Here is an 11820-nt window from a genome sequence, read left to right as displayed (position 1 = left end):
GGTGAGTGAATGGCCCGAGCCCGCGGGTTCGAGACCCGCCTGGGCAACTCGGCGAGCCCTCGTCTCTACAATAAATCAAAAAGTCAGCCGGGCGTGGTAGCGCGCGCCTGTAGTTCCAGCTGCTTGGAAGGCCGAGGCGGAGGGATCGCCGAGCCCAGCAGGTCGAGGCTGCGGTGGCGGGGAGCGGCCACTGCGCTCCAGTCTGGGCGACGGAGTGAGACTCCGACTGCAAAAAAAAAAAACACCTCTCTGACCACCCACTTTGCGTTTCGACCCACGCCTGCACCCAAGTAGCCACTCAACGCAGCATTTCCAGCACCCCAGACTCTGCCCTTATGCCCCTCCGAAGTTAACTCTTGCCTCTCGTGGATGTCTGTTACTACAGGTTGGATCTGCCTTTTCTGGAACTTCATAAGCATGGGGTGCTTTTCCAGAACTTACTTGTGTGTGTTTGAGTCAGGGTCTCGCTGTCGCCGAGGCTGGAGAGTAGAGGCACCATCACTGCTCAGCCCAGCCTCGACCTCCTGGGCTCAGGCCATCCACCTCAGCCTCCGAGGACCTGGGATAGTGCCACCGTGCCTAGCTTTTTTTTTAGTTTTTGAAGTGATGAGCTCTCGCTGCGTTGCCTGCGCTGGTCTCGAACTCCTGGGCTCAAGCAATCCTCCCGCCTTATCCTCCCAAAGTGCTGGGATCACAGGTGTGAGCCACCACTGAGAAAGGAGGTAGCTAGAAAAAGGCAAGGCGGACAGACAGGCAAGGCCTCTGATAACAATGTAGCAAATTCCAGGCAGACCTCAGGCTTGTTGGTAAATAAGCTCCCTGAGTCGCTCAAGCTAAAGTTTAAGTACTCACTGCTGGGATTGAAAAGCAACCTATCAGCTCACCATTAGGCCCCTACCTCCTGCCAATTGGTCCTTGAAACTGACCAATCAGAACAGCTCACAGCTAGTGCTAGCCAATCGGCTTGGCCTTAGGGCTATATAAGCACCAGTTTTCTTTTGTTTTGTTTTTGAGTTGGAGTCTCACTGTTGCCCAGACTGGAGTGCAGTGGCTGCTCCCGGCCACCGCAGCCTCAGCCTGCTGGGCTCCAGTGATTCTTCCGCCTCAGCCGTCCAAGTAGCTGGAACTACAGGCGCGTGCTACCACTCCCGGCTCATTTTTGATTTATTGTAGAGATGAGGTCTCGCCAAGTTACCCAGGCGGGTCTCGAACCCGCGGGCTCAGGCAATCCACTCACCTCAGCCTCCCAAGGCGCAGGATTACAGGCTGAGCCACCGACCCCGGCTAGCACCGGGTTTTTTGACCCCAGACCGGGAATCCCTTTAGGTCCCCTCCCACTGTGGGAGCTTCTCTGTCCTCTCAATAAAATCCGAATTTCTCACTTTCCAGCTGTCCGTGTCCCTCATTCTTCCTGGGCACGAGCCAAGAACCTCTACCATGAAGAGCTGCGACCTGAAGAGCTGCAGATCTTCGGAGCCGAAGAGCCGTGCACCGCGGAGGCTGGCTTTCCAGCCCATGGAGCCGGCTGAGCCAGGAGAGCTGCCAGAAGGTGAGATTCCCAAGCTGAGACACTCTGCGGGTTAGGCTTGCCAGCCCACGGGACCAGCATCCCTCTCGGGTTTGGCTCGCCAGCCCATTAGAGCTGACACTTCCGGGGCTAGGCTTACCAGCCCCTCCAGACTACCCACTCGGGGTCTGGCGGACCAACCCATTGAGCCCAGGCTGACCTGAAAAATCTGCATCGCCACCTCTGGTCCAGAACTTCTTATGAATTAGTACTACTTTTTTGGGGGGGGGGGTTACTTTTTAAAATTAGCGCTACCCGTAAGGCTCCCCACACACACACCCCGTGTATTATTCTTGCGACGTACTCGTGTTGCTCATTTGTCGAGTGGTATGTCCATTTTTAGCCACTCACGGTTGATACTGATTGTTTCCAGTTCCGGACTATTATGAAAAATACTTCCATGAAAATTTGTGAGTGTTTGCGTGGCCATGTTTTCATTGCTCTTGGATAACTACTTAGGAGCGGGCCAGCTGGGAGTCAGACGGGAAAGTCTTAGGACTTGTGTTGCCCCTGGCTGCTTAGTGATCGGTTTTCTCCTCACCCGCTGCCTGATTCCTTCCACGTCAGATGTCGGGTAAACTGAAGGAGAGCTTCCCAGAGCTGTCTGGTCTAGTCAGTCTGCCTGCTCTGGTGTCTTTCCAAGTACCTGTCCCATATTTTTGTTCTAAACAATTAACTTTAAAAATCTGAATTTTTAGCTTTTTAGAAAAGCTGAAGATCTCGAGTTAAGTGAAAGGTGGAGCTTAATTGTACAGATGCCCAAACAACTGCTTTTCTACTGTTAGGCGCTGAACAACCAAGAGGCAGAAAACTGGCAACAATTTCAACCCTGATGAGAGCTAAAGCAGAACTTTCAAAAAAGAGCTAGCATATACAAGGCCAGAAGGGACTGGGTGCAGTGGCTCACAACTATAATTCCAAGGTTCTTGAGCCCAGGAGTTCGAGACCAGACTGGGCAACATAGAGAGACCTTATCTCAACAAAAAAAAAAAAAGTCAAAAAATTAGCGGGGTGGTGGCACATGCCTGTAGTCCCAGTTACTTAAGCAGCTGAGGCAGGAGGATTGCACAGTGATTGTGTTACTGCCCTTCAGAGACCTCAACTCAAATAAATAAAGTCTTTTTTTTTTTTTTTTTTTTTGAGTTGGAGTCTCACTCCATCACCCGGCTGGAGTGCAGTGGCATGCTCACGGCCACCGCAACCTCGATCTGCTGGGCTTAGGCAATCCTTCTGCCTCAGCCTTCCAAGTAGCTAGAACTATAGACATGTGTCACCATGCCCAGCTAATTTTCATGATTCGTTGTAGAGATGAGGTCTTACCAAGTTGCCCAGGCTGGTCTCGAGCCCCCTGGACTCAGGCAGTCCTCTCATCTCAGTCTCCCAAAGTGCTGGGATTACAGGCTGAGCCACTGCACCTGGCCAATAAAGTCATTTTCAAAAGAGGAAATGAATTCATATTCAAATTGAACAGAAACATCTGAATTTAAAGTCACTTTGGTTAATTTTCTGAAATAGATCAGTTAACTTTCCAGTGAAGCCTCCAAATAAGTTGACTGCAAGAGTATTTGAAAGTCACTTTTAATGCTGGCCTTCATCATGGTGTTAAATTTGCTTCTACATGCATACTTCCAGGACCTTCTATTGCTGTCAAGACCCCAACCTTACCCCGTTTAGGTCACAGCTATCACCACCGAGTTGTTCTTGAGATTCGTTTGCACAAAATGGACAGGCTGGTCCTTGCAAGTACAGAACTAAAGATCTACAAAAAATAACTTATGAAAAAGCCATTTATTAGGCTCTTAGAGAAGTAAACAGGCTCTAAGTGGATTTGGGGGGAAGTGAGCCCAGGTTCAATCCATCCTGAATATAAGTGAAATACAATCCCAGATCCTCATTACCCTAATTTAAGACCTAAGACAGGGCCGGCAAGAGTTCAATACGTATCCACACCTGTATATTTTTAACACTATAATAATGAACCAAACGAGGAAGTTAAATATATATAATCTAAAAGACCATAATTTTAAAGCAAGAAAAAGCAATTCACCCTATAGCTGCAACTATCTGAAAATGCACGGAAAATAATATTAGTAGATAAATGCAGGTCTGTAGGTGATGTTTCTTTTTACATTTTTTATACCATACTTATTATATTTTTGACAGAAAAATAAGTTATAAACACTTGAAGAATGACCATGTGCTTTAAACCTTAAATTAAAATAAATTTTTATTCAAAGCATCTTTTTAAATCACAGCATGTTTGTTATGCTGTTAACTCTGCCAAACTACAACTTAGCCATATGAAGCATAAAACACTTCAAAACTTTGAATGTAAACCACATTTTTTAAAACAAAAAGCAGTCTTAACACACCTCAAATTTTAGATACCAATGTATTTTGTCCAAGTATATAGCTTATATCAAAAAGTACATTTTAAATGTTCCTATAGTAAATAGTAATAACTTCTTAAACTGTTCCAATTTTACAAATTAAAATGTTTGTGAATATAACTATTAGGGTCGACAAAAGCTGACCAGAGAAACAAACAAAAACCCTTACTTTTGAAGACCTTAAATTTTATCATCTGTGAATTGGCAAATATTTGTATTTTAAAATTTCTTACTACCTTTCCTTCTTTAGTTAAGTTTATCAAATTTTAAGTTTCCCAAGACTGATGAGTGTTGCTTTTCATTCATTTAAATCGTATTTGAGAGGAACCATTCTAGAGGAAATGTTGAAACCTAAACCAAGAAAATTCAGATCCTATCCTCTCTCTCACCGGGCTTATAAGTGCTCCAACTTAAAGTTCTATATACCAGATTACAAACAAAATTAATAGACCATTACAAATATAAATTCTCTTATTACAAAAAAATTCCTAAAGATTTGTAATTGACTGTACAGAGGAATTACATTTTAAAGTATGTCCTCATCATACACATTATTTGTAACTACCGTGTCTTCTCTCATACTTTTGCTCCTCTTCAAGATATTTACATACCTGCCCTCCCCCATGGTTACGTCTTTTAAGCTATCTGTGTACTGCGACACATTGGGATTTTTGGATAAAGAAGCCTACATTCCAGATACATTTAAACTGTATCTGCAGGATACCACTTCAACTCAAAAAATTAAAAAGGCACTGGAGAGCCCCTATTTCCCCCTAATACTCTGAGTTTTACTCCAATTAAGCAATCCATGGATTACCATGCTATGCATGTCACTTAGCTCTGCTTATAACAGAAGCCAGAAGGGTGGAAGTTTCTGCCTACACAAAGGGAGGTGGTCTGCTCAGCTCTCGATCCTTCCATTCATGCTTCAGCACATAAACTGATCTCATGACTTCATCTGTTTGGAAAAATGGTTTTAAACCACCACACACGTTAACACACTTGCAGTTAAACTATTTCAGAAGCCTACTTATCTGAGTAGCTAATATTTTCTACAGTGTTTCACTGATAGCTAAATTTAGTGAACAAAAAATAGCTTGGCATGTTATTCTGAAGTAAAGCAAGAAGGTGGCTTTATGCACTGAAAATATAAATATGGAGGCTTCCATTTGCTAGTAATTCTAAACAAGCAGTACAATTACGATTTAGTGTTTCCTAACAAAGTATCTAAAACCTTTCACTACAAAACAACCCTGTAGCTGTCCCTTTTATAACAAAAATCCAAGTGCCAAATTTCATTACAGGGCCCATAATATATATTTTAAAAATTACCAATTATCATGTTACCTAGACTTTGCAAGATTAATCACTCAATTTCAGCAAATGAGAAATGAAATGTGCAAGAGTTCCCAAATTAACATGCTAGGGATGACAAGTGCTTTTCAAACTTAAACATTATAATGAGTTGTAAAGTCCCAGAAAGAATAAGACTGATTTCACTCCAATTTTGAAACTTCTGAACTATTATGCATCTTACCAAGCTCTTCAAATATTTATTGTCTTCCAAGTTCACAACTTCCAGAATAGTCAGCCTCCCATTTCTCTGCCCTTGGTGGGAACACTATTTTGCAGTTTTAAAATACCTATCTTAGACACACATCTTCGACTTTCTTGCTTGCTTCAGTGTTTACAGTATTGTTAAACATACTAATATACATTGTTTAAAATGATCTTATAAATAATCTATTTCAACCCTCTTTGGCTACTTGTACCATTCTGTTTTTCACACAAGTGTCTTATTCAGAAAGTGCTTCCTGTGAGAACTGCTTCCAATGAATTCATTAAACTTGCAAAATCTAGCTTCCCACAATATGTAGTTTTCTACCCTGTACTGTGCAGTCCCTATTTACAAAATACTTTAAACTTTACATCAAATCCATTTCCATATAAAAAAGTGCAATTCTCTCTCGCCCCATATTCTGGGGCAATGACATTCTTCATAAGTTTCTACAGAATAGCAGCCTATGGTAAGCAAGTAAGGTGCTTAGCTTATGCCCAAGGATCTACTGCTCAAGTACGCCGGGCAGTACCGCTGTACGGCGAAGAGTCCGCGTCCGGCTACTGGCGGAGCGGCGCCCCGGTCAGGTTGGCCAGCTCGATGAGCGCCAGCGCCCCGTGCAGGCGCTCGCGCTGCTCCTGCAGCCGGCGCTGCGCCCCGCTTTTCTCGTCGTCGTCCTCGTCGGACTGCAGGTACTCCAGCGGGTCCTGCTGCTCTTGGTCTGCCTTCTGGGCGAGCTTGCCCTTCAGGGCGGGCGCGCGCTGCTCTCTCATCTCCCAGTACCTGCGCGAAACGCATCTGCGTGAGTCGCACGAAGACGGCAAGTTCCCAAAGGCTTCCTTTGCTCTAAAGAAAGCTTCCGTACCACAGTATTACTTTGATGAGGTTCAGCTTATAAAAAGTGACTTCACACACATTCCCCACGTACAGAGGAAAAAAACTCAAGTTCAAAGAAGGTGAGAGGCTTGCACAGGTTTCTGTGATCAAAACCTGGCTGTTCCAGATCTCTTGAAACCACATGATTTTGCCATTACACTGTTGCTGCCTTAAAGATCCTATGTGAAATAGACTAGAGTAAAATACAGAAAGTTAAAAAAAAGGTCATTAGAAACCTATTTATCCCATCCACAGCAGAGGTAACTTCTAGCAGTTACTACGTAAAACATTAAACCCACAAACTATGACAAAGTTATTTATTTTTGGAGCTGTCACCCAGGCTGGAGTGCAGTGGCACTACCATGGCTCACTGCAACTTCAGACTCCTGGGTTCAAGTGACCCTTCGGGCCCAGCCTCCTGAGTAGTTGGGACTTCAGGTGCGTGCCAACACGCCCAGGGAATTTGATTTTTTTTGTAGAGACAAGGTCTTGCTATTTTGCCTAAGCTGGTCTTGAACTCCTGGACTCAAGCAATCCTCCCACCTTGGCCTCCCAAAGTGCTGGGATTACAGGCATGAGTCACCACACCCAGCCAACAAAGTGATTAACATCTGCAACACATACAGTTTCTATTAAAAACTTAAGAACACCTCTCTTGTTATGTTGCACAGCCAACTAATAATTCAGAAAAGGCAAATGTCCAGCTCTCTTGGTAACCAAGGAAATGCATATTTAAGTGACAGTATCATTACGTACAAAAATGTCACTACAAAGCCTTATAGAAATAAGGGGCCATTTCGAATCATTTTATTAGGCTGATGCATAAGTTCGTAGCATCTGTTTTTGACATGCCAACACTGTGGTGCTGGGAGTTCAACATTTGTCATTTGGAGTGACATTGTTGCGCCTGTGAATATACCTTGCCTTTTCCAAATCTGAAGAAAGTCAGTGCTACTTATAGGCTAAAGAAGATGGAATATCAGGTGGAAAAAAGGGAACACTCCCGACATGGTCTTCTGTCTAACAGAGGAAGGAGTAAAGGCAGCAGAGGCGCTGGAAACATCTGTGCCAAGTCCGGGGAGCATGCATTCGGGAAAGCACGGCAAGAAAATGGTTTTGTCGTTTCAGGGAGGGCCACTCTGACCGGAGTGATACTCCACCTTCGGGAAGACCACTGGACTTCGATGAAGGAATACACTCTTTAGTCCACGATGATCCACGTCAGTCAACCCAAGAATTGGCAAATGTGATGAACTGTGACCAATCAACCACTGTGTGATATTTGCATTCCGTGGGCAACTGAAAAATGCTATGGACTTATGCATCACCCGAATATGGAACGTGGATAAATGCAGCGTGTTTAAGATGAGAGGACTCTGCAAGTCCCTGACATCCCCCGCGCCCCCCAGTGTCTTCACAGTGGACTAGACCTAGAGCCCTTACTTTGCCAGCCACTCGGCAGCAGCCTTGTTGTCCGCAGCCTGGTGCTTGCTGAGTGTGTCTGTGGGCTCCTCCCTCTTCAGCCTGGCATAAGGATGCTTTGGACAGTGGCGGTTTGCATGGGTGAATCTGCTCAGGCAGCCTTCAAGACACACAGGGAAACATTCATCAGAACCTGGACATTCAGCAGCAAACACATAGAAAATGTTGCTTCACTGGTATCCAGAAAAGCACATTAAGACAGTAAGATTCAGCATTTTATGACACGGAGGAGAAAACCACCTGACTACCTACACTCAGCCTCATCAATGCGAGTGAGGTGGACAGGAGGGCACACCAGTCACATTTTGGTCATGTAAGTGTGCCCAACCCCACTGGAAAGTGATTTATTAGCACAAGTCACAAAAATGTTCAAAACCTCTGACCCGGGAATTCCATTCTTGAAAACTATAAGGAAACTTCCCAAAGGGTGAACAAAGCTGTAAGTATGAAAACATTCCCCTCAGCTTTGTTGGTAATAGGCAAATTTTAAAAATAAATTAAATATTCAACATCTAAAATTGAGGTTATCATTGTGTATATTCATAAGCAAAATCACTAGATGAAAAAGTTTGTAGACATTTGTAACAGTAATCAAGAAAACTACAAAGCAACAGTACAAAACTATACTAAGTTTCAAATATAACTAAGAAAAATGTGTACAAGGAAAACACCTTTGAAAACTGTGATAACGAGGCCAGACACAGTGGCTTAATGCCTGTAATCTCAGCACTTCAGGAGGCTGAGGTGGGAGAATTGCTTGAGCCCAGGAGTTCGAGACCAGCCTAGGTAACATAGTGAGACCCTGTCTCTACAAAAAATTTTTAAAAATTAGCCAGGTATGATGGCATATGCCTATAGTCCCAGCTATCCAGAAAGCTGAGGTGGAAGGATTGCTTGAACCCAGGAGGCCGAGGCTGCAGTGAGCCATGATTGTGCCACTGCACCCCAGCTTGGGTGACAGAGTGAGACCTCAACTCAAAAAAAAAAAAAAATCATGATAAGAGATTAAGAAAATTACTTAAGAAAAGATAATATGCTTACTTCCGTTTAATAGTTTAAAACCAATATAAAACCCTACTCTAAAGGCTATATTTATTTTTACAGATTTTTCTACTGCCTACAACTGGATGTAATATTTTAAATTGCCCTTTAAGGTTTTCATCTAGATAAATATCTTATTTAAAACTCAATCATTTCCAAGAAATTCAGCATGGATCACAATTATTAGCAAAGGAGAAAACTTGTTATTTTTTTCCTTGAGTTGGAGAAAAACTCTGTCACCCAGGCTGGAGTGCAGTGGCACATTCACGGCCACCACAGCCTTGACCTGCTGGGCTCGCTCACGCGATTTTTCCACCTCAGCCTTAAAGGAGTGGCAACTACAGGCATACACCACCACATCCAGCTAATTTTTTAATTTATTGTAGATACAAGGTCTTGCCAAGTTGCGCAGGCTGGTCTTGAACCCCTGGGCTCAGGCAATCCTCTCACCTCAGCCTCCCAAAGTACAGGAATTACAAGTGTAAGCCACCAAGCCCAGTGAAAGCTTATTACGCTTTATAAAATTTATAAACTCAAAAAAAAAAAGTTCTCCACCCAAAAAATTGAAGTAAAAGCTGCTTTAATTGTTAACTCATAACTTATTACTCCATAAACTTAAGTTCTAACATCGTACCATTTTCTGAACAAACAAAAGGCTTCTCTCCGGTATGAAGACGCTGGTGTGTTTTGAGCTGTCCACTTTGAACAAAGGCTTTTCCACAGTCTGGATAGTCACACAGATAGGGTCTCTCACCTAAGCAGAGAGATGAGACATATTATTATCTCTGAGGCAACAGGCAAGAAGAGGAGGGGGTGGGGAGAGAATCAACCTGTTTGGTCGTGACTCCAAACGATGAAACGCATGCACAGTCCCACAGAGCTGCCAGTGAAGATGCTAATGGCAACCCTGGATGATGTCAACTGGCTGGGAGACAATATTCGTGTTAGGCTTGGAGCTTTGAGGTACCCAGGCTCAAGTCCTTGAAGTTGTCACCTTCAGCTTATCCCATTCTTTCCACTCCAAATCACTGGGTCCGCTGATTCTTCAATGTCTACAGGCCTACTTTCCTACTGCAGCTTCCCTGGTCACACGGCAGCCCCTCCCACTAGAATGAGCCCCCCTAGCTGGCCTCTCCTCTCTCCCTCTACACTGCCCTTCTAGAGCAGCTGGCACAGAGCTCTGCTTTTGACATACCAACTAGACCCTATGCCATCCCAAGACCTGGACAAGTAAGAATTATCTGCTGCCTTTTAAATGGCCCCTAATATCTGCACTACATGCAGTCTCACTGATCTTATTACCGTGTTAGGCATAGGATGTATCCTTACTTCCCTCCTGGGAAGTCATTCCAGCTAGGAAGTGGTTCCTCATCTTGCCCTAATCCTTGAAAGTGCTACCTCTCTACCATTCAAATCCTCCCAGTCCTGTAGGCTCTCAGGGAAACACTTCCTACCTCCAAATAATTGAACTTTGTATACGTTAGTTAACTTAGTGTCCTGTGTTGTTTATGTATCATGGTAGCCTCATTCTGTAAAAATTCATAATTTATATATATTTCATTTGAATTCCTATAGCCAATAGAGTACTAGGTAAACTTACTATTTCTTGAAAAAAATTTATTTAGCCAACAATTATACACTGTTCTTTCCAACATAACTCAAAGAATAATAACAAGTCCTTCCTACTTTTCTCATCACTTAGAGACATACCAAATGGGTGTGATAGCTGAACACAAGTTAACAAAGCACAAGATACACGGAGATTAATATAGTAAGAGAAAAACATTTCACAAAGCACATACTATCAAAGCTCAGATATTCCTTAGGGATCCTGGGTTCAGTTCTCTTGTAACAGTGCAGCAGGCTGAGGCCTGGGGTATCAGGGGACACAGTAGTGGGGTTATCAGAGGTTGAAACTGGGACTCAGGGCTCTCTTCATTATATCACATGGTCTTGAGTCTTACACTGGCAACAAATCCTCTATGGTCTGCAAACCAGTTAACTGAGGGTATTTCAGAATACTGAGATTAAAGAAAATACATGAATTCTCAAAATTAGAGTATGTCATTAAGAAATCATTTTACTACTGGTACCCAAGTCAAAACCTCTAGCCACCATAGTTTATGATGACTCCAAATTAAAATATTACCCTTTTTCAGGGATTTAACTTAAAAAACTATATTCTGCCATGCACAGTGGCTCAAGCCTGTAATCCCGGCACTCTGGGAGGCCGAGGTGAGAGGATTGCCTGAGTCCACGGGTTTAAGAACAGCCTGGGCAACTTGGTGAGACCTCAACTCTACAATAAATCAAAAAATTAGCTGGGGATGGTAGCACATGCCTGTAGTTCCAGCTACTTGGAAGGCTGAGGTGAAAGGATTTCCTGATACCAGCAGGTCAAGGCTCTGGTGGTCGTGAGCATGCCACTGCACTCCAGCCTGGGCAACGGAGCCTCCAATTCAATTTAAAAAAAAAAAAATTATATTCTATCCTAATCATTCAAATGTGTCTTTGCAAAAACCAAAAGTAAGAAAAAAAATGTGAAACACGTAATCACCATAAACATAGTGAAAAAGGGGACTGAGGGTTAAAAGCCCAAGTTCTAAACTAGTGTTTTCCAACAGAAACAGAACACGAACCACTTATAGAAGACACATTTGAAAAAGTAAAAAAAAAAGCCGGGCTCAGTGGCTCAGCCTGTAATTCCGCGCCTTTGGGAGACTGAGGTGAGTGGATTGCCTGAGCCCGTGGGTTCGAGACCCGCCTGGGCAGCGAGACCTCATCTCTACAATAAATCAAAAAATCAGCCAGGCGTGGTAGCGCATTCCTGTAATTCCGGCTACTCGGAAGGCTGAGGCGAAGGATTGCCGGAGCCCAGCAGGCGAGGCTGCGGTGGCCAGGAGTGG

At 43.8% G+C, this 11820-nt stretch overlaps 1 protein-coding gene across 1 annotated transcript in view; it reads right to left on the bottom strand.

The window, feature by feature from the left end:
- Positions 1-3768: 3768 nt before the first annotated feature.
- ZNF367 (zinc finger protein 367) overlaps positions 3769-11820 on the bottom strand; it is a gene marked incomplete at its 5' end in the record, with an annotated part of 20516 nt that continues 12464 nt past the window's right edge. Inside the window, 3 exons of the mRNA XM_021712091.1 lie at positions 3769-6298; positions 7835-7973; positions 9549-9668. Coding sequence (XP_021567766.1) covers positions 6076-6298; positions 7835-7973; positions 9549-9668 — 482 coding nt within the window. The remainder of the gene's footprint in view (positions 6299-7834; positions 7974-9548; positions 9669-11820) is intronic.

Source organism: Carlito syrichta, unplaced genomic scaffold, assembly GCF_000164805.1.
Source record: "Carlito syrichta isolate Samal-C Ts95f unplaced genomic scaffold, Tarsius_syrichta-2.0.1 Scaffold303060, whole genome shotgun sequence".
Lineage (NCBI taxonomy): Eukaryota > Metazoa > Chordata > Mammalia > Primates > Tarsiidae > Carlito > Carlito syrichta.
Note: the sequence above shows the minus strand (reverse complement) of the source record. Positions and strands in the feature narration are given on the sequence as shown.